This window comes from Opisthorchis viverrini, assembly GCF_000715545.1.
Source record: "Opisthorchis viverrini unplaced genomic scaffold opera_v5_104, whole genome shotgun sequence".
NCBI lineage: Eukaryota > Metazoa > Platyhelminthes > Trematoda > Opisthorchiida > Opisthorchiidae > Opisthorchis > Opisthorchis viverrini.
This window is the reverse complement of record NW_008751762.1, coordinates 1,362,157-1,385,996: the sequence shown is the minus strand read 5'-3', so window position 1 is coordinate 1,385,996 and position 23,840 is coordinate 1,362,157. Positions and strand designations below refer to the sequence as shown.

The 23,840-nt window shown below is 46.4% G+C and overlaps 2 protein-coding genes across 2 annotated transcripts in view; both read right to left on the bottom strand.

The window, feature by feature from the left end:
* Positions 1–9,462: 9,462 nt before the first annotated feature.
* On the bottom strand, positions 9,463–21,826 carry T265_05573 (hypothetical protein; the record flags this gene model as incomplete). The annotated part of the gene is made up of 9 exons (XM_009170614.1): positions 9,463–9,565; positions 11,999–12,054; positions 13,027–13,221; positions 18,991–19,226; positions 19,844–19,952; positions 21,136–21,389; positions 21,442–21,613; positions 21,683–21,751; positions 21,785–21,826. The coding sequence occupies 9 exons, from the start codon at positions 21,824–21,826 to the stop codon at positions 9,463–9,465; spliced, it is 1,236 nt and encodes a 411-aa protein (XP_009168878.1).
* Positions 21,827–23,043: 1,217 nt separating this feature from the next.
* T265_05572 (hypothetical protein) overlaps positions 23,044–23,840 on the bottom strand; it is a gene marked incomplete at both ends in the record, with an annotated part of 4,609 nt that continues 3,812 nt past the window's right edge. The window contains 3 exons of the mRNA XM_009170613.1: positions 23,044–23,149; positions 23,179–23,374; positions 23,547–23,640. Of these exons, the coding sequence (XP_009168877.1) occupies positions 23,044–23,149; positions 23,179–23,374; positions 23,547–23,640 (396 nt within the window). The remainder of the gene's footprint in view (positions 23,150–23,178; positions 23,375–23,546; positions 23,641–23,840) is intronic.

The following is a 23,840-nucleotide window of genomic DNA, read 5'->3' as shown; positions in this document are numbered from 1 at the left end:
ACATGAAACGAGAGAAAAACAGCAAATATTGACCCAGCGTGGAAAAGCGGAGCCATTAACACCCCAGGTGTAGCAGTTTAACCTGTAAAGGAAACACCACCTGCGTCCGCACAAATTTGGAGGAATTACTGCGACTCACGTTCAAAACGATTAGTCAGCCTTTTTGAACTGTTTCATCCTGAAATTGTACTTTGTCTCATCAAGGTGTACTTATTGTGGTACCTCGTTCTCACAACATGTATTTTATTAGTGCCTATAGTCTTCTGATTACCTAGTTGATTATAAAATCAAGTAGTGCACTAACAAATTGATGAGCCCGACGTGGTGGAGGAAGCAGTCGTTTCCGAAACCTGAATGTCTGCTGCGGGGTTCTGATCTCTTTCTTCAAGGGATCTGGCAACGGAAGTGGTTTCACACCTTTGGAATCACTTCTATTTTCACGAGAAACCTCAAAGAATGAAACGGTTTAAGGGAACTCCAAATTTCCACACCCTACACAGACAATCACCCTCCACAAAAAAAGATTTATCTAGGTGACGATTTTTGCCGGCTGATTTTTTCCAAGTGTGAATTCCCTAGGTCAGAAAAACCTATCAGTCCTCGTGTAGAAAACAGTTAAACTCCAAAAAGCAGTGCTCAAAAAGAAACGAAATGACAGCCACCTAGTGAGTGATTGACAGTCGTGTCCATGATTCGACTTCATTTCATTCATGAGGTAAAACGAAACGAACTAAGTTAGTTTCATCCAAAGCAAACTAAGACATGAGGAATGACGGCAGGTGTATGGCTGAACGTGGATCACATCTTTATTTGATCGCGAAGTGACAGTGGGATCAGTCCGCTTCAAGGAATCGTCAATTTCGTCAATCTACAGAACAAGGTTGTTCAGTTTGGAAAACCAGGGTAGTGCAAAGGAAGGACTATTATCAGGTATCGAGTCCAGACCAAAACAAAAACTACCTACGATGAAACAGACCTTTATGCTGAAGGATGACGATGGTTCATGCTAGGAACCGTCTGTTGACAAAACTGTGAAAGATTCATGGAGATGCATCCAACTTGAATAAAAGCTTCAAAACTAGTGCTGCCTAACTCAATATTTTTTTTCTCAATAAGGCTGTTTTTAAGTGTATAGCCATACGATACAAACAGATATGACTATAGCTCCGTTCCGACCTTAACATCTACATAAACAACACAGCGACGTGGAGAAGTAAGTGCAATAAGTGCAGTAAGTGAGCAATACTTCTTAGACGATATGCGGTGATAAGCGGTCGATGAAACACCGGTATATCCCGATATCATCAGAGATGAAGTTTGCCACCAGTGTATTTTCGTTCCTACCTAGAGATGAGGTAGCTTCGATGGGACTATTTCGAATAAACAAAGGAATTTCCGCCTTAAGGACGAAAGCTCCTCCCTGAGACATTTCTCATAAAAAAACCATTGTTGTTTTGGTTCCATGCGGTATTCCAGGTTACCAGCCGCCAGATATGAAAGTAAGAACCTCCTTGTTTGGAATGTTTGGCTGAAATTCCAGCAAACTACCTACGTCAGAGAATTGTGTCGATAAATAGGGGTTTCTACCTCTGAACATGGTAGCTAAACAATGTAGCATATGAGGGCATATGATATATCAATGGCAAACAGTATCGAATGCACATTACTAACGCAAACATTCCAGACTGGCGTCACAATCTTCAGATAATCAATGGATTAGCACTGACTTGACGACACAGAAAAGTCTCTCTGTGGTTTCAAGTGACTGGTTGAGATGAGCGAGGATGATAGGCTGTGTTCGTTTAGGGCTTTCTTTTGTGCTAAGTTACATCATCATCATCATTGTCAGCTGTAATAACCGCGTACTTGCCGTACAGTGGTTGTGGCTGCCACAGTTTTGATCATCGATGATTCGGGGAGGTGGGATAGATAGCTGCGCGTTGGAAGCGGGAGCTGATAAATTGGTGCGTAAATGTAGCACCGTCAGTGGACTGTCAAGTGGGGGGGGGGTCGGGAAGTGAGCTATACATTGAAGACAGTAGCTTGGATGCACGAGCACCACTGAGGGCGCGACTGAGCCATGTCTGACAATGTCTCCAACCATTGATATGGCCTGTCTCGGGGTACCCATCCAGGAAGACGGCAATGACCAGTGCGCGTAATGGATTTCATACTTCACTGCCAAGTTATTGACCGTCTCTGGCTCGTTTCCACTCTTCACGTGGTTGTGAGAAAAGAACCCTTCGAGGAGGTCGGTCGACTGGCATACGCAGCACGTGGCCAAGCCAGCGCGACCTATGCAGTGTGATCAGTCCATCTATCGAGGGTGAGATATTTCTCCCGAATACCATTCGACGAACTTCAGAATTGCTGATCCGGTGTTCCCACCAGATTCGGGCAATGCTCCGAAGACAGTGAAAGTCTTTTGACGTCCTTAGCGCGCAGCGGCCAGGTTTCTGATCCATATAGTAATATGGAGCGGACCGCAGCATTGTAAACTCGGCCCTTGACGGATAAGCTGATATCACGCCTGCGCCACAGGTGACGCAGGTTCACAAAAGCTGCTCTGGCCTTCCCAATCCGGATGAAAATATCATCTTTCGCGAGACCAACGGGACTAATACAACTGCCCAGGTAAAAAAAACTTATTCCACTACCTCAATCGGTTCATCCCCAAGCATGAGGCTAGGGTTCGAGCCCACCCAGTCTTGCAGTAGCACTTTACACTTTGCAAGTGTGGAGCGCATGCCGAATCGCGAGGTGGAGTTATTTAGATTATTTAAGTGTTTGCATTACCACGGGGTCAGATCCAAGAAGAGCTATGTTGTCTGCGTACTCGATATAAATGAGCGCACACCCCGGTAGCGCATCGATCCCAAAGGCATTAGAGACTGGTAGTGAGTCTTCCATCAATGACGAAGTTGAAGAAAGGTGAAAGAGGACATCCCTGTCTGACACCACTTGATATGGTAAACTCAGAAGAGGGCAAGTTACATCGTGAAACGGCTCAACCAGCTGGGCTTTACAACACGTGGTAACCAACTGTGTGACCAAACCATTCCTGTTTAAGCAACAGCAAGGTGATACCAACAGGATGAGAAATTTATAAATATACATTGAGCCTAAATTATTCTTTCAGCGAAGCATTCGTCATCTGGTGAAGGAGGATACTTTTCAACCAATAATAATCAGCAAGCGTGCGAAACCGACCGCCTCGGACATATGTTCTGAGGCACCCCCAGGTTTGTTACCACCGATGTCTCAGAAGCGTTGTTGTTATTGGATGGTATAGATGAATTCGTTCAGCATTTATCAAAAATTGGGTGTTGGGTTGTACAAAAGGTAGTCCGGTCACGGAAAACATCCAGTACCAGAGACTGCTGTTCGGCCATCTGCTACGCGGGCCGAATCGCCGTCTGTCGACACGAGTATTGTCCTCCGCGCCACTTTCAGAATGGCGGGAAATGAAAGGCGGAAAACGAGTACCTAAGCAAAAGTGAATGAAAAGGATCGGGAATGTTGGCGCTGTTGTTGGGGTCGAGTGACCCTTCCTCCGCCTACCTGGATACGTTTCAAGAAATAGCGTAACGGTGATACTACTGATCGGGAAAGTGAATGGATGGGGAATGTTGGCGTTGTTGTTGGGGTCGCGTGACCCTTCCTCCGCCTACCTAGATACGTTTCAAGAAATAGCGTAACGTAACGACTACTGATCGGGAGGCACGCGAGTAGTATGTGTTGTTCGTAGAATTTCGCTTTGCATCGATTGAAAAAGGGAATTCTGTTGCGGAATTCGTGGGGCCACTTTGTAACATTTGCTTGGATTTGACCGACGAATGAGTGGAGGCAATGAATCTCTAGGAAGACTCGTTCGGGAGAAGATCTGTGTCCAGTTTTTGTAACTAAGATGCAGATTAGAGTTTTGCTTCCCTGTTCAATGGTCTGTAACCGGTCAGTTGGCATTTCCGAATAAATAACTCCGCAGCGAAGGCCTTCTTCCTTTCATTTGGTGCCGTGACCAGGATAAGGATGAAGATCCCGTGGCCGCAACCATTTGAGGATGGGGATGTTCGGACCTTCCTGGAGGACTTTGAGGAGGTTGCGGAGGCTGCCGGGCTGGAGACCGACCGGGGTAAGTTGGCAGCGCTGAAGACCCTCCTCAGGGGCCGGGCGAAGGCGGCCCTGGATGCGGCCAGAAGAGGCCCTCAGAAGATGGACTGGGCCGCCGCGAAGGAAGTCCTTGCAGCGGAGTTCGACACGCCGGCCGACCGCCAGGAGGCTATGAGGCGGTTCAAGACGGCCAGGATGGCACCCGGATCTGACCCGACCGTGTTCTTCGCCGGCCTGCAGCAGTTGTTGGATCGCGCTTTGCCGACGCTGGACGGAGTGTCGCGACACCAGTTGCTGTCGGATCAGTTCGTCGAAGGTGTGCAGCCCGCGCTTGGTGCCCAGTTGCGGTTGGCACGAGCAACTGGCCAGTTGAGTGTGGAGGAGCTGGTGCGTCTGGCCCGGGAGCTGCCCGAGGAACCACTGGCCACGTTGCAGTCGCAGGAGAACAGGGATGCTGCATCAGTGGAGGAACTGCAGACCAGGGTGGACCAACTCACCGAACAGCTGGCGGCCGTGAAGACGGAATCGCGGAGGCACACTCGAACCAGCCGGTGCTACATGTGTGGCAGGCCTGGCCACTGGAAGAATCAGTGTCCCCGTAACCGATCGCTTGTACACAATAAAACTTTAGAGTACTCCTCTTTTCCTGGGTGGGTCGCGATTAGCGCACTGACACAAGCTACCGTACAAGCCATTGTCGAGGTAGACGGGAAAAAGGAGTTATGTTTGATTGATACCGGAGCAGGCGTATCGCTGAGGCAAAGAGGGAACCAAGCTGAACACAGACCGTGCGCGCTAGCCGTGAGAGCTGTTGGCGGATATCGATTGAAGATTGACGGACTGTCAACGCACTCGATACGCCTAGGCGACAAGTCCGTGCAGCACGCGTTCCTGATCAGCCCAGACGTAGAGCAGACAATATTGGGAGCTGATTTTCTCAAGGGCACAGATGCCGTGATTGACCTAAAGCAGGGAAGGCTGGTGACAAAGTATGGCGCAATCAAGCTTGAAGGTTATCCAGGCACTGTCGTGAGGGAGCTGTGTGTCCGAAAACTTCCGTCTTGTAATGTATCGTCAATACGGGCCGTGGTTGAGGAATATTCCGAACTGTTTACGGGCGATGAGGATCCGTTTGGCTTCTGCCCGTGGATTGAACACGAAATTCCTCTGTCATCAGAACGCTTTCGACCTTATGGCCCCCGTCCGTTGCCGCTCCATCTACGGGAGGAGGTCCATAGACAGATTCAGGAGATGTTGAAGAATGGTATAATCGAAGAAGCCAACAGTGCGTACAATTCCCCAGTTGTGCTTGTAAGGAAGACGAACGGAAAATACAGGTTTTGCGTGGATTTCCGGCGCTTGAATGAACTGACCGTAAATCGGGTTGTGGCTGTGCCTTCGGTTGCAGAGATTTTCGATTCCCTCCAGCACTCCCGATACTTTACTGTGTTCGACTTGCGTTCCGGATATTGGCAACTACCTATCAAGGAGGAGGACCGGGAGAAAACGGCGTTTACGGTTGGGGACATCCAATATCAATTTAGACGAATGCCGTTTGGTTTGTCCGGGGCACCATTCACATTCCGGCGCTTGATGCTTCGTGTAACCAAGGGACTCCAGAATGTTGCCGTGTACGGAGACGATATCGTTGTGTACAGCAATTCGGAACCAGAGCACGTAGTTCACTTGAAGGCTGTGTTGGAGCGGATCCGGGAAGCTGGCCTGCGGATAAATGAAGCCAAGACACAGCTCGCTCGGAGTTCGGTGACACTGCTGGGGCATAAAGTGGGTGAGGGAGAAGTTAGCCCACTGCCCGAAAAATTAGCAAAGATCAAGGATTGTGCTGTTCCCAATTCAAAGCGGTCTCTACGGCAGTTTCTTGGACGAGCAGCATACTACAGCCGGTTCGTTAAGGATTTCAACAAGATCGCTGCGCCACTGTACGATTTGCTCGGTCAAAATCGGAAATTCGAATGGACCGGAGAAGCACATGAAGCTTTTGAGCGTGTCAAAGCGCGGATGTCGGATCAGCAACTGACCCTCAAACTTCCCAGGGTCGGAGAGATGTTCATTGTTGCAACGGACGCCAGTGATCGCGGTATCGGCGCAGTCCTAAAGCAGAGGAATGGAGTTATCGAATATGCCAGTCGCGTCCTGACTAACGCTGAACAGAAGTACTCCACCATTGAGAAGGAATGTTTAGCGATCGTCTGGGCCCTGGATAAGTGGAGACCATATCTGCTTGGGCAAAGGTTTCATGTCGAAACCGATCACAAACCCCTGGAGTGGATCAGGACCACCAGAGATCCTCGCGGGAAGCTCGCACGCTGGGCACTCCGGTTGCAAGAGTACGACTTCACAATCCAGCACGTGCCCGGGAAGGAGAACCACTTGGCTGATTGGCTGTCAAGGCCAGAGGCTGAAGATGAGGTCCCCAAGATCATGATTGGAGCCAATGGCCTCGTCGTCGAACTGGATCCCGGAAAGTTGGTGCAACTCCAACGGCAGGATCCGGTGTTACAAAAGGTTGCAGCCGCCTTGTTGGATGGAAGGAACATTGAGAACGGAGAGGGAGACAAGGAATTAGAAGCGTTCCAGAGTCACTTTGATCGGCTGAGGCTGAATGAAGCTGGCATAATTTCCTGGAACGCCACTGATTCAGATGTTGTGCTGCCCGTGATACCTCGCGTCTTGAGACGGAATCTCATCGTTGAATGCCATGAGATGGCACATACAGGGTGCACCAAGACATACGACCTACTTCGGCAGAGGGCCTACTGGCCCGGGATGAGAAGTGAGGTGATGGATTATGTGGTGTCCTGTAAGCGTTGTCAACTAATGAAAGCGGATACGACAGGGGCAACCCATCCCATGGAACCCATTCCTGTCTCAGAAATCGGCGAGTTGTGGTCAGTTGACGTCATGGGCCCCTTTCCGGTGACAACCAGTGGGAACCAATACATCGTGATGATGACAGAACACCTGTCGCGATGGATTGAGGCGGCAGCCGTGCCGAATCAGCGGGCGACGACGATCAGCGGAGTGGTAATGCATCACATTGTGGCCAACCATGGGGTGCCAAAAATGATCCTAACCGATCAGGGGCCTTGCTTCGAGAGCGAAGAGTTTCGTAATTGCTTGCAGAAGCTGGGTATCAGACGGCTAAGGACGGCACCATACCACCCGCAAACAAATGGCCTGACCGAACGTAACAACCGAACGATCAAGGAGTGGCTTGCGGCCAAAGGAGGTGACTGGGAAATGAACTTGCCAATGGTGTTGTTAGCTCATCGTGCTTCCACGCAGTCAACCACAGGCAAGTCCCCGTTTATGTTAATGTACGGTCGACATCCGCGCCTTCCGGTTGATCAGGAAATTGGGTTGTGGCCGGCAACACGCTTGTCTCCGGAGGAGCTAGAGGAAGAAAGAAAGAGAGCTCGAGAAAATTTGACCGCCGTTCAGGAAAGGACTAGGCAGAAAACGGCAAGTAGAAAGGTCCGAACGTTCCCCATAGGCACGAAGGTCAAGCGGAAGGATCATCAGAATCCTGGAAGGAGTGGACTGGGGTCGCGGAAGCTGGGCAGTCGATGGCAAGGGCCGTTTGTCGTCACCAACCACCGGGGGAACGTCTACACCATTCAAGATGATCGGGGATCGAAAGTAGTGAATGGGACGCAGCTTCGCAAGTGGCATGATACACCCGAAGAGCGGCCGAGTAGACCCACTGCCGAAGCCGACCTGACGGAGGTAAGTGAAAATCGATGGCATGCGAACGAGCTTTAAGGTGTGGAGGTGTGTAACGGTGATACTACTGATTAGGGAGGCACGCGAGTAGTATGTGTTGTTCGTAGAATTTCGCTTTGCATCGATTGAAAAAGGGAATTCTGTTGCGGAATTCGTGGGGCCACTTTGTAACATTCGCTTGGATTTGATCGACGAATGATTGGAGTCAATGAATCTCTAGGAAGACTCGTTCGGGAGATCTGTGTCCAGGTTTTGTAACTAAGATGCAGATTAGAGTTTTGCTTCCCTGTTCAATGGTCTGTAACCGGTCAGTTGGCATTTCCGAATAAAGGCGAAGGCCTTGTTCCTTTCAATAGTAGCTAACCGGCGTCAGTGCTGTAGGTTTCTTCCCAGATTGCCTGACTGAGCTTTTGATGCTCGTGTAAAGGTAGTGCCGGGTTCGTCCCCTATACATCCTTTTTTCTGTTCAGAAGTTTGAATATAATTAGACCGTGTGGTTGTACAGCGGCGAAGCACCGGCACTAACCTTGCTGTTTCCAATGGTGACGACGAGCATTATGGTTCTAAGAGAATACCAACACCTGGTTATCTCACTACAACCACCCGTCGACTCGAGTCAAAGGTGGCTCACATCAAATTAAGATATTTTGATTCGCTGTTTTAGTCTAGACTTTCAAACTGGTATACTTCATTGGAATTCACGATATATGGCCTCCGCACTTCAAAAAAAGCAGTTGCTCAGCTTTAACCTATACCACATCGGTTCGGTGCAACGCGGTGTTGAAGAGTCCGAAAAAAAGTAATAATAACCCGATATCACGATCGCCCGAGAAACACGAAGAGTCCACTTCGGTTGCTCAAAGTAGAGGGTCACCACACATTTTCAATCAAGAGGTCAGTGAACAGAGGTAGATTAGATCACACTTAAAAGATCTTAACCACCAACAGCAACTCCTGTGTATTCAAATATACGAAATACCGGACGACGTTCGGAGGGACCAAGAAAATCGGGAAATTTCATTCCACTCCTACACAAAGTCAGCTTACACGTAACCTATTCCCATTCATGAAGCAATAACATGGTGCGTAGTTAAGTCTAGTAATGCTTGAACACATATTTACGGCGATCATGGTGACAATTTCGAATAAATGCGGTGAACCACCTAATTATGCCGCAGGCGTTGCATGGGCGAGATGGCCCAAGTGGTTAGAGCGCGAATTTACTGACCGGAAGGTCCGTGGTTCGAATCCGACCTCCGCCACTCGACTTCCCGTGTCTAGGCTTGGGTAACCTGGCAGTATCCTAGCCTTCATGCTTCCTTCGGGTGGCATGGCAGTTAGGCACCGGAAGGGTGCTACAGCTGAACGCTTTCTCTTCTTTCTTTGCATGGACGAAACTTATTGGACGCAGTTAATTAGAGGAAGTGACAAAGGGTGAAGTGAGGACCATGGAAAAAAGTTCATCTTTAACTTTCTAGTGGGATCCGTCAGTATGCGATCGCTCGAAAAAGCCATCCGCTTGACTAGCACCATTTCGCTCCAAGTATTTGAGTGAGTGAGTGTGGAACATAGGTATAAGTTCATGCTTACCTCACAGCGTTGCGGCTGTCACACGATACGGTATTTAAAAATATCATTGAAGACATGGCTTTGTTGGTCTTGCGAACACCGCGCTGCAAAATGAGGCTTGGAAGCACATAATCCATTGCAGCTGAAAGGTGGGGAATGCTTATCATCATGCGTCCGATAACTTAATGGAGAAAGTACGTCTGAGGCAACTACTACTGATGTCCGTATTCAATTCGAATCAATACAATAAGGTGAATGTCTGAGGCAACTACTACTGATGTCGGTATTCAATTCGAATCAATACAATAAGGTGCTATATCCTGACCAAATGCCACCTTATGATCATTCGCTCGTTACCGAACGGTATACTCTTCAACTACTGACCGTTGGGCCACAAGTTCGAAGTTCCCTGCTAATGAGTCCCAATAGAGCTAAAACAGTTTCCAGGCATCATTTTCAGGACGAAATCTTGGAAGAAATTTCCGAATCTCTTCACATTTTAAGTGGCCTTCACAACGAATACCCTCTACAACAACCAGCTGACAAATTCTGTCGACTTCGGTAGAATCGGTCCCTATCTTCTTGGTTGCAGTTGTTCGGAGTAAACTTATCCTTACGTTACCACCTGCGCTGCGTCAATGTTCAGTTTCACAGTCAAATGCATGCCCAGTCACTGCATTACAACGTTTTCAAAGCATTCATCTACCCTCGACAGTGAACGTTGCCAGTTCTGTCAAGAGCCAATTCAGATAAGTATTACTGGAGCAAGATGAATCTACCATACAAATTGGCGTACACACCAAGTACTAACACGTACAGACATAGCCAGTACAGCATCGTAGCAACTTTCGTATGACGTTCACAAACCCATGACAGAGCTTTGTGAAAGCTTAATCACTGAACTAAGGTAGAATACTTTAAATGACAGAAAACAGAAGCAATCACTTATCTTCGCCGCTTGTCAGCATAGCTCACTGACAGGACGAAATCTTGACTAAAAACTAGGATAAAAGCCACAAACTGGCCATGAGTAAGTGCGCAGGACTAATACACTTGCTTTCACAGTGGAAAGGGCATCCAAACGTATCTCACAAGGTTAAGTTAGAATTTCGATTACACTAAATTAATCTTCTACGCCCAACCTCGTATAGGACTTTTATTTCATCACCTGTTACAACCAATTAAAGATTAGGCTGATGAAAATCGTAGTCTGCAAAATTCCACGGAATAAAAAAAGTAGATTTCATGGATTGTGTTGCTAAGTTCAAAATGTTTTACTGAAATATTCAAGCTATGGTGTTTTCGTAACTGTTGCTTCATTTTAGAAAAACTTACTCTGGACTCAAGAACAAAATTCTACAGTTCACACGTCGGGAACGCAAGCCTTCGGTTGATTTTCAAAATGACTGATTGACGTCTCAATTCATTGTGCTAAAACAATCTCTACGCTTTAAAACGAATGTTTTCAGACATTGGAATGTCAGAATTAGTGTTGATTCCTCCGAGAGGGGTATTTTCATCACGATAGAAAACAAACACTGAGACCAAAGCAGTGACCAGATCAAAGTGACAGACCAGCTAAATGGGATCACTTACCCCTGTCCGACTAGAGTGTTAGATTCTCAGTCATCCCTTTAGCACCTTAACCTGATAGAACAAACATCTGACTAACAGAACCGCCGCCTATCTGATTAAGGAAACTAGCATTTCAGTCCAGCTGAGTTTGTGCAGGCCCTCAGCGGGACTACATCCTAGCTATTCCAGGTTCACCTCAGATTCAACAAGGTTAAGATGCCAAATACATTGCGGGACGAGATAACTGATCACAGCGAAAAGACAGCCAGCGGTGGAGATGATTTGCAACAAGGATAAAGTAGTTGTACAATGCTCATTTAGGCATAAACGTAGGAGGACTAAACATCGACCAGTTGATCAGCCCGTCGCCACCAATAAGGGCACATCATTGCTACTCCCGGCGAACCAGACTGTACTATGTGGAGCCGGCGCTACTCTGACACACGGCTTCCGCCCAAAAATAATGAAATGAGCTTCGATTTGAATGATGTCCACGTTACATCAGCGGAATAATTTGATTTCACCTAGACGGATAGAACAAAATCCACAGCCCTACGGGGCAATAACGAAATCGTCACGCGTTCACAGATGACGAGGAAAAAATGAATCAATCAGGGAATATGTCGTGAAAGAAACAACACACAACTCAGGAGTCACACATTTATTGGTTTACAAACGGGTAAGACATACGCAGCCTCTTTCTCGTAAGGACATGAAAAGTGAGATCCTAAGTGAAGGACCGGGAAGAGAAAACATTCAGAAGTAATAAGCGAGATCAGTAGAAAAAGGTCGGTCCTTTGGTCAGAAAATGCAGTAAGTGATCAAAAATCCGTGAGAAAAAGCGAGAAATACCGCAGATAGTATGTGTGCAGATGTAGTTAAGATTAAAAAAAGATGCGCTAGGTAAGATTTACATAAACTGATAGAATTCCTGATATCGACTTTGCATCAGCTGAGGCAAGATACGAATACTGTGTATGCGCACGGAAGGGAATCTCACTCGTCAGTCTTCAATCGAAATACCGGGACATTGAGTGCGATGGAGATTTCTGAAACCTGAATGTAGATGGAAATGACGGAAGGATGTGGCGAGGTAACTGGTGCATCTGAGTAAGCTCCTGACGGCGAGGTAGAGAACAACAAGAACGGACGTCAAATACCGAGTAATATGTGGCCTGATTTGTGGTTGCGCAGTGTAAAGGTTGACCCCACGTTGGTGGTCATATTAGACAGACATAATCACTAACAGAGCGATTTCACAAAGGAAAAGAAACACCAGAAACCTTGTACACTTCCTGATCGGTTCACTACATTCAACAGAGGGATCTACTGCTGCAAGATGCGAACTATGGTAATACAATATAAGCAAGCTTTCCAGCTATCATTGGAAGGTGATCACCAGAAATTCATCGTCAGCGGGTTGAAAAACAGTGGAAGTGGTATGGGAATATCCTCCTCCACGTGCCGAATTGCAACTACCGAGTATAGCCAAACAGCACACGGACGAAACCAACTGGTACAGGGTACCAACTGTTAGTGACCCAGACTGCACTCATTGAAATAGTGCATCTAAAGCGGTTAAACATCTGGGTTCAGTGACCATTACTGAACCTTTAACTCAAGAAGGAACCTCATTATTGCCGAGCTCGATGTACATGGTATTAGGATATAAACAGCAATCCAGTTCGACTAACCTAGATTCCAACAACGGTTGCCACCATGTGGTTCAACTGTTCACTGAGATTAACAGTTTTGTAGCATCCGAATTGCCAAGTTACGCTGACAATTCAACGAAGAACTCCACAACTCGAGCTACTACCTTCTTCCTATCATACGGTTTCTAATTGCTTGGGTGAGGTTGATGCTTCATTCTCTCAAAAGACTTTATCCAAACAAATTGAAATGGTTGCACGGTAGCGAACCATCAGTGCTCTGCCCTGGTGTCGCTGTTGGTGTGATGACTACACATAAACAAGTAAGCGAACATTACATGCAGCAAAGACAGGAAACAACCAGGTGGCCACTCACCACTTTGTAAGCGTAATGCACGTGCTCGATCGTGACAACCAGGCAGAGTAGGGCAAGTGCCGGAAGCTCCAGCGATAGGGCCCATCCGTTAAAGCGGAAAGCACACAGTGTCAAGGCGAAACACGAGTAGACAACCACCAACCAGTTGAGGAGCGGAGCACGAATCTTACACAGTTGTGCCATTATCAGATGACACTAAAAAGTACGGATGACGAGGGGGGATAAGTTGGTTAATGACTAAGGTCAATTGAAGAAAACCAAGAAGCCAAAAAGTTAAATGTTTGAGCTGTATTCAAACTGAATAAATGCAGCTAATTTTGTAATGGTGTCAGCTGAGAGAATCCAATGGAGTACTTGGGTCGGTGCGTTTACAAGCAACTGTGTGCTATGCTGTTGTTCTGACCACCGGATGAGTAACTAAATAGCGTCTTCGAGCTTCTGCAAGTGGTGAAGGGTACTGGTAACAACAACCACTGGACAGTGAGGTCAACGCAAAATAACTGACACATTTTGCATGAAATTTCACCATACCATAATCAGTGAAGTAGTGGACCGATGATTCATCCTTATTGAGGACTACCACCGGGTTCGAATCATGGATCCGTGTATTCCTTTAGACTACACACACGTGAACGATGAAGTGAGTTATTCGGGATATTTAGCTGATGCTTCAAGATTGGAATGAATGACAATGCGTCCACACCACACTCGAGATGGTAAGTATCCAGTAGACCACCTTAGATGCGTTTTAGGCCTAAAAAGGAGTGGATTCATAAGGGACATTGTAAATCAGCGCGTGAAATGTCTTATTCCGCATAGAAAACAGGCGGTAAATGTAACAAACTGGATATCATTGATTGAGTACGGAGTCCAGCAGCACACTGTTTTTCAACCCGTGTTTTTTCGACCACCATTCTCCCTTTTCACAAAGAAAGGGCGCGTTTTACTTTCAATTATTCCATTGTACAGATTTCTGTATACATAAGACTGAAAACAACCTGCCGACCAATAGCAGTTGATCCATTGGAAGCCTCAGGTTGGGAGATAAAATGAAAGCGGTTGCCACGGAGCCAAATGTGTGTATGTCACAGATGTTGACGTGAATCTGTGAGGAAAGGACTGTCCGGATAAGCCCATTGAAATATCCACCAGCCTAAGCATGAAAGCACCAGCAGTGGCTCTTCGCTACGGTGATGGCTTCATCGGTTGGATACCAGGGGGATACCGCACTACTGTCGGGCGGAAGACCAGCAAGCGGACGGCTACTAGCACCGTCATTTCACAATAAGACGGTAGAGTCAAGCAAACATCGGCTAGGTATGCGAACAAACAACTTAAACAACTCGCTAGTCCTTGTCTGGGTGTCTACGCAACTGTCTAACCGCTTGGTAGTGCTCAGGCGTCGAGTGGTACTTTTGGTGTGGCACAAGTGGAAGAAACTGGTCCAACGTGCTCAAACGTTTTGCCCCAAACGAATCTGCTCTATCTATATCCGTTGATGCAATCTTCTCAAGTCAGACTTGAGTCTGCAATACATCAAATCCTCTTCGTACGCTGAAAAGCGGAAACCTGTGAATGTTTGAAAAGCACCTGCAAGGAACGCATAGACTGCAGGCGTGGTAGAGAGATTCTTCAGTATTGTACCACACTCTTTTGAACCCAGGAAAGTTTCCGAATTTGATCAGCCAAATAAGAGGGTCGGCAAAGCGTTGTCAAGAACTTTTGTCTCAATGAGGTCATGCCAAGAGAGCCAAAAGGGGGCAACCGAGCAAACAGCAGCTAGTCCCCGTAAGAGCGGTAGTATCACAAGATGTTCTGCGTTGGGATTGTGAAGACAGTAAGGCGGTTCCTCCAGACAATTAGTATGACTATACTTAAGAAAGCAGTGATGCTCCGTTCTCCGAGGAAGGATGGGTTGGAAAAGGTCGGCTCTAAAGACCACCCACTCCGAACAGCCAATGACTGGCAGTTACCGCCCAAGCATTATTCAACAGTCAAAATCCAGACATTCCGGTGCTGTTCAGAAGGCGCCTGAAGTAAGCAGCCACAGTAGAGTGGTAGGGGGTCAGACATTTATTCTCTACTCCATACGCCCTCAGGTTTCACAACTTTCCCACAGCCCAATAGGTCAAATCGTTGCCATTAGATCTCATATTAGCAACTGATACTTCGGGAGTCAGACTTCTGAATGAAGTTACGGGTAGTGCCCTGGAACAAAGACCAGCCTTTTCCCATTATAATGTGGAGCAGATTCTTGTATCGAAGGCTCAAAGTTGGATAACCCAATCAAACCACCCTCTTCGGTATAGGAGACCACCAAAGCTGGTCATGGCATCAGAAGCACTAGAGATAGTGGACGAGTTTGCCAAGCTGCATAGCCGTATCACGTTGGATAGCATTATTGCCGATGAAGAGAATGCTAGAAGCCCCAAATTCGCAGGCATCCTGTTGGTCGATATGAAATTAGCCTGTCTGTAAAAGGCGGGATCTCGATGATGGTAGTGCGTCCAGTGTCCTTTTACGGTTGTGGAACCTGACCGCTGTGCGTAAAGGACAACAGATGAGTGCATGTCTTCGAAAACTGGCGCCTTCGAAGCATTGAACGTATGACGAGAGCATCGAATTAGGAACGCTGAAGTGAGACGAATGGTTTTTGGAAACTACTTGTCTAATTGGAGTTGTTCCATATACCAAGTGGTCGATTGCCTCACTGTGCCCTTTTTGCTAAGACACATTCCGACTGGTAGGTATCACATGGTGGACAAGACATGATCTGAGGAAGGAGCATGAAATAAGATGACAAGGGGCCTTGGCTGCTTTGGTACTTTCCATGCCAGCTTGTCACAGCTGTTCTGAGCATTGAGATCCATTTGACCCAATCAATGTGACAACAGATGACGGCCATTCGTGGCTTCAGGGTGATAACTCGTGGGAGCATACACTCTGACAAAAGTGGCGGAGTCGAAGAAATAATAAGACGGGTTATCACTGTTCTCGCAATGACGCAGTTCAGCGCATCCAAAATTCTTCCATTCATATGACCAATCTCTGAGAAACCAGCTGTATACTCCCATCAAATAGTATGTAAAGTTTCAGAACAGAGGAATGTACAGTCACCGTCCTGTACTTTCACTTTACCTACCAACCAAGTTTACCTGAGAGTAGTGGGGTCTGTACGATAACCTTCAAGCACCTCGGAAGAATGGGTTGTCTGCTTTTCAGGCTGGTCGCCTCCGTCTAGTCTAGAAAGGTACTGACTTTCCAGGTGCCGAGTCGAAGTTGGCATGTATCTACTACTTGTTTGTGACTGGTGCTATTCGCTAATTTTAAGTTATCTAGGCTGTCCTCTAGCTCGATGGACCTGAAAGTATTTCATGAGCCTATCATACGTTCTTGAGTCAGTTGTGGCAAGCCGACGAATTGAGAGTCTGGCCGATTTGGTTGTAAGGACTGGGCTAGCTGCACAACGCAGGAAGTGGAGAACAAAGAGATTTATCACATTTAAACCTACTTCGACCACGTCGTTCACAGAACCATTTTACCAATGAGTTCAGACCCCCAACACCCGTTGACAGCGGCGAAAGAATGAAACCTCATATGTGCTTGTACGTCTTCCTTGTCTTTGTCAAAAGTGCTGGATTTATACCTCCTTAGACAGTTGGGGCGAGATGGTTCAGTTGGTTAGAGCGCGAATTCACTAACCGGAAAGTCCGTGGTTCGAACCCGGTCTCTGCCTCTCGATTTCCCCTGTCTAGGCTTGGGTGACCTGGTAGTATCCCAGCCCTCGTGTAACCTCCGGATGGCATGGCAGCTAAGCACCGAAAGGGTGCTGAACGATTTAGGTAGTTGAACAAAAATTGAACACCAATGGTGACTGACCAGTTTTGGCCCACAACCTAGGTCTTATTGTTAAAGCTCTGAAAGATGACTTACGCGGACAAGTAGTATGGATCGACTAAGAACCTGTAAAACCAGCCTTGGAAATCGATACAGGCTTTCAGTTGTGTAAAGCAGGGTGTGAAAATGCTGCCATTAAAAAACACTCTCAAAACCGTCTTCGGTAAGTGGAAACCATTCCTTCTCACAATGGGTCAAAAGAGCCAGTGAATTGTTGTGCTGTGATGTCACAAAAGGGTTGGAGAAAAACTGGCACCATTGATTATGAGGTGAAGTGGAAACTCACTGATTAAAATACAAGATAATTTGACAAGTCACCAATGAAGCATACCAACGTGCTTCATTGGAAAAACAAATCTCAGAGCCCAGTATCAACCCATGAATCAATGAACTTCCAAAGAGGAATTGCGAGGAATTCTTGATTTCGAACAGCTACAATGCACGTCCTGATTCGAACTAGATCCATGTAAAGTTTTTGTTTTACTCCGACGTTACACTTTTTCTCAACTGCAGACACACGATTCTGGTACAATCCAAACGGTGAAGTTGGAAGGCAAAAGCGACTACAATATGTACATCCAATGGATGATGGTGGCGATGCACGCGCGATCACATACTTTTGTGTTTCCTGAAACCGTTTTCCATTTCGCTGAGTATCAATTGCCGATCCAGCATGGCGACTCAGTGTGGCACCGGGACACCATCAAACAAAACGAATAACTCAGGCGTAGGCCTCTTTCCCAGAACGCATACATTCACACAGGCTCTAGTAACCGGGGAAATCTCCAACATTCAAACGTGCCCTGACATACGAGGCTGCTTCATATAAGGTAGGAGCGTTGTACAGCCAAATCGATTTTATGAAAGTTCAACAGGTTCCCATTTTCTAGTTACGAAACGAACAACTTTCAAAAAATCTCAGCGGCAGTAAGACGCTGAAATTTCGACCATAGCAGTAGGACAATGAAATTAAGTGAGGTGTCACAGACCAAACCGATGACGAAAATATCATCTACGTCCTAAGTCGAGGTGGTTTTTACCGGCACGATGTAATCATCCGGTGAACTAAACCTGACCTCAAAAACACTGAAGTGCTTATGGTACCCTGTAAGACCGTTTTGGTAGGTTGGCCTGACACAACCATATACCGTATGGAACAGAACGCTGCTGATCAGGCTGCTGGTCGAATCGTTTGTGAGGATTTTTAATTCCGTTGAAAAAAAATTACAGTTCGATCACAGCCACGTGTATGTGGTGATCTTTGGTTAGAGGTACGCCTCCGCATCAAAAGATGAGTTGACAAGGTTCAGATGGTGGAAGATGGTCCATCCATCGTTCAGCTGTGGCACCCTTTCGGTGGCTAACTGTCACGCCACCAGAAGGAAGCACGAGGGCTGGGATACTGCCAGGCTGCCCAAGCGTCAGGATAAGAGCTCCTGACTCAAAAATACACCTGTGAAAGCTCGATCGCTCCTGTCTAGGCCTGAACAAAACACGTCATACTCCATTCATGCGCCTAAAAATGTAACAACTGAATGGTTGGATGCCGTTTTCCACGCTTGACACTGTGATCAGCACGACCATTGTACAGACAATGAACGGCGAAAAAGCAAAGGTGTCTGCCATAATGCGCCGATGATAGCAATACGACATACTGTCAGTGTAGCGCAAGCATATTCGGTTTGTTAGTGTACAGACACTATAACGATAGACAACACGGACATTGTCTGCAGGAGCGTAAAAGGAGGCGAGAGTGACATATAACAAGTGATGGTGTAATGAGGGCGTTTTGCGTTTCCATTTAAATTCACACTACAATGTGGCGAAAGTAGCCAATTTAAACGGAAATAGGATGAGTAAACGAAACGAAGCAAATACAGCTTCCGAAAAATTGCGCCAAACTGGATAAAGGAAAGGTTAGCTATAGGTAAGAACCAGTCATATGGGATGCACATCACCTTCACAAGGCGTTACGCCATAGAGCCATCTCATGCCGGGATTATGGGTGCAACTGAACAGTCTCAGGGCCCAAAAATTAGACTCGGATAGTGTTGGGGTAAGACTTACACAGACATTGGACCCAACAGTGCACAAGCCGTAGAGGAAAAGCCGTGGTTGGCGACTCATTATATCTGACGGAGACAGAAATACCCAAATTGTCGATATGATCATCAGAGTAGCCATGGGTATCGTGGGTCGAACAGCCTCCATGTAACCACGTCCCCTGTGCCACGGTACGCCCGGAGTACAGTCGTGCAGTAAATTGTACATCGTGAACGGAATGTGAACGAAGAAGAAAGATACTGGAACAAAAAGAATGACGATAATTTGCACGCAATAGCTAGTTAGAAAAGAATATTCTGGATATCAAAAAATTCAGCCACTTCAGCAGAAAATCAAATTCAACAGCTGCGTAGTCTAAGAATCAGCAGTGTAAGTAAGAGGCCATATAATCAAACTGACGTACACAGAAAATACGGTTAATTCAGGGGAAATTATCCCGTTTTCGCTGACATAGATATTGGGGTAATCCCGCTGAACTGTTTTTAAGCTAGCTAGCCTCCCGAGGTTTGGCCTGGATTCCGTTAGAAGAGGTTCGTCAGTAGCGGTTGGAACCACCAGACACCCGCAGATAGTTGTGATAACACAAACACTGAAAGGAGCCCGATTGCGTGCAAGTTGTGTAAGCTCGAGTAAATAAGACTGACGGACACATGCGCAGACTTCAGTAGAGCCTCAAACAGTATAGGTATGATGGTGATGTTAAACACAGTCATTAAGGGGTTATGTTGCTGAACAAGTACTTGGTACGCAACCGATTAACGAAGCTACGACGGCGCAGATACGGCGCTGTATTCAAGAGGGTGATCCAACCTTTTTCTGAAAACAAAAACATGTAATTTATGCCAGACCGACTCACCAAGCAGAGTAATCTCGAAGAGCACTGCCATGCTCAATCCAAAAACGATGGGTACGCCGAAAATTTCGACACCAAATTTATATGCCAAAATACAACTCAGAATGACACCCTGGAAGGACACAAATAGAGATTAATTTAAAGAACAGGTTGATAAAAACCTGGTATTACAGTAGAAGCCTCTACAACACATACTGATGGGTTCCTGTACAAACGGTCACTCCAGTTGAGTGGATGCCGGGCTTCGATAAACCGAGGTGTATGTTGCCAAAAGCTACACCCGGTGACTCATATCTTAACCTGAGAAACTTCTGCCGGACTTTTTCAACACAAATGCTGTGTTCTCACAATAGATACTGTCGGAGATTTTTACCGAACAGAAGAGGTTGTGGAAGACCGCGCAGTGTAAAAAGAGCGGTTCTCCTTTGGAAACCTCCCTTATTCCACCTATTCAACAACCGAAATAGCCAAAGCACATTGACGATATTCATCCCCAAAGCTGTGTCCACAGTGGCTCAATATAAAGGATCACCTGCCACATCTCGTTGGTTTAAAACATTCTACCAACCCGACAATGAGCTGTTGTGTGAAACAAAACCACGCATATAAGCAATAATGGGCACTATAGAGGATGGATGAAGCAGGAAACCGGGCTACACTTGTATGAATTCGGATACTATTGTTTTTAATCCTGGAGTGGCCATTCATCCCATAATTCACAATGGAGACGGAGCAGCCTTCGTGACCTGTGGGTGGGGGAAGTGTGCTTCTACTTGATATGTCCGAAACCTGGGTAACATCTAGGACATACAGCAGAGCTACCTGGCAAAATATCACTCAAAGGAACATAATCAGAACAGTTTCTGTGCCAGAAGGGTTTCGTAAAGAATTTGTAGATTTCTAACAGCGAATGCCAGTCAAGGCTCGTTAGATTTACGCTGATTACTAAAAATAGAATATTCTCTACTTCCTTTTTTCGTTGCAGCCAGTAGGTCCGTCTAAAGAGAACGAGTGAAGGGGTTAAAATGGTACTCCAAACAGTAGCAAAAAGACGATAGATTCATTCATACCCTAGAGTTGAGCCAGTACAGCGTTTAAATGAGTAATTTTACCGGTTTTCTTCGAAGTGTGCAACAAAAGTTGCGCCCTTGAGAGAAGTCCAGTAGTTTGGCCATCAGAAACAGCGAAAACACGCCTAAAGACTCCATATTTTTTACCTACAGGATTGTGATGGACCAAATGACATGAACACAAATCGCCTAACAAGTCGCACATTCTTGACGAAAATCACTTACGAGCTGCGCAAAGTCGAAAGACCAAGGTAGAAAAAGAACTCCAGTAATGTACTTTTCCCAGTGGGACGAGAGGAATGTCCAAATCAAGATCCACTGAAGGATGAACAATCTCATCGGATTGGAGTAGGAACCACACATTGTTAACAACGCAGCAGGTATGAAAAACATCGACCATGAATCGCACCCATGATCAAACAATTCACCTAAGGGTGAAGAAGATCCGGTTCTCCGTGCCTGCTTTCCGTCAGTGCCATCTGGGAAGAAAGAGGTGAGCTTTATGAGGTGCAGCAGTAAAACAATCAGTACCCATTGTGTGAGCTAGAAAGACCAATAGGGCTGTAAGTAACCAAGCCCAACTAGGTACATTTCCCGGATTATCAAATTGAGGATTGAAGTATGTCAGAATTAAGAAGTGCAGCACAGTCAAGAGGAATCCAGTGAAAGTTAGTAGGTTTGGAGCCAACCACTTTGGATAGAACTACAGTAGCAGGAAGGAGAGAGGATAGGTAAGGCAGATTACAAAACGGATAAAAAATGCAGAACGCACTTTGGTCACCCAATTCCAGAACGGATGCATAATCGCGTTCGACAGAGGAGAAGTATCCCGGCAGGAGTACTGTAACCGTTGGATCGGAATCGAGAGGTTTACCTTGTAGCTTATGAGGTTGGTTTTCATAGTATCAGTCAACATTTCTGAAACAGTGTCTAGAAGAAAACGCAAAAGGATTGGGTAACACAGGTCATGAGATATTTAGTGACTGTTGCCATCATATAACGAGAAAACGGAGACCGAGAAACAAAAAGAAGCAAGCAAAAAATGAAATAAAATTTGACGTGGACGCTACAGTTGTTGTGTACTGTCACGTATCAGTGGATCAAAAAGTATTTTACTGCGAAATAACATTCACTTTTACATTCAGATGATGAACCGGGCAAGTGCTCCCTAGTTAGTGTCACATGTGGCCATAGGATATCGAGAGGAGCGGGCAAAACCAGTCGTTGGAGGGGATATATAGAGTAGCCAAATTATCAGAGCCTAGTAAATGTGCTATAGCTAGTATAAAGCCTAGTGTAAAGCATCTCGACTTCCCGTGTCTAGGCTTGGGCAATCTGGCAGTATTCCAGCCGTCGTGCTTCCTTTTGGTGACATGACAACTAGGCACCGAAAGTGCCACATCTGAACGATATCACTATTGTTGGGATGATCATCCCGTGAACCTTCCAACAAAGGACACATTGGTCTACTTGTCTAGAACCGCTTATCATTTGGGGCAAAGAGTGACACTGCACTGAATGGTGCTGTGAAAGCTCATCCGATTTCACAGCCCAGTATTGTTCCAAGTCGAAATGGCACACGTGTAGTGCAATCACCGAGAAAAGTCCAAAATTCAGGATACACCTCGAGTTGAGTAGGCCAAATAAATTTCGTAAATAGAAGGGCATGCAGTTGATATTACTCTGCCCGACAATCAGCATGCCTGTCCTTCTAGTACGTGGTAGTGACTGTCACCGCACTGACAAACCGCTTCCTGAAAACTAATTGAAGCGGCTAGTATGCATTCCGGCCAGCACCGGCTTTTTACCTAATTATTACAATACACTGCCCCAACCACCGATTGCCTTTGCCTAAGTGTTTTATAGGCCGAATACCATGTACATAATCCTACACGTCAACATCAGTGTTAACACTGATGATTTGCTGCTGCGTTGCACATATCCGAGCCACCGCAGTTGATGAACCTGAATGTTCCTCGCGATTAAAATAACCGTAGCACGGCCAAATCCTTGTTTTTTAATTACGCCATCCGAAACCAGCACCACTTCTGAGACATCGGTAGTCGAAAACCTGAAACCTCATATTATCTGTCCACAGAGACGGTATCTAGACACCATGAAAGAATACAGCCCTTACTGTGGCCTGGTACATGCGGGCCTTAAAACCCAGTGATATGCTTTTTGGCGCAACAAGTGACGCAAATTAGCACATATGAATCGGGCCTCTGAGATTCTTGCACTGATTTCCGTCACAACTAATATAATTACCGAGGTATGTGAAGTCCTCCGAAACCTCCGGTGATTTGCATTGAAATTCCAGGTACGTCCAGAGATCGTGCGTTCTGAAGCATGGCTTTGTACTTTAAACGTGAAAGCAGCGTGCCGAAAGGTGGTGTGACGGTGGTCAGTTTATTCAACAGGGCTTGTGCTCCGCCTTGGTCTTCAAAGATGAGGGCGATGTCGTCTGTGCACTTCAGATAGACACGGCACTCACCAGCAACAATTTGAACCACGAGGTTTTAGAGATCTTCCAACGTTCGCCTCATTATTTCATCAATGATGAAGTTCAACAAAAATGAAGAGTTGACATCCTTGTCGGACACCGCTTTTTATAGAGAAGCTTCTGCGGAGCTTACCAGAAGATATCACACACCCAGATGCATGTGAATATAGGGATCGGATTATGTTCACGAACGTTTGGGGCACACCTTGCTGAGCAAACGTAGTTAACTGCAGTCATCATCATCATCATCACTTATGTTCACAACGTTTGGGGCACACCTTGCTGAGCAAACGTAGTTAACTGCAGTCATCATCATCATCATCACTGTCAGCTGTAAGAACCCCCTACTCGTCATACAGTGGTTGTAGCTGCCGCAGTTTCGTTCACCGATGACTTGGGGGGGGGGGTAGGTAGCTGCGCATTGCAG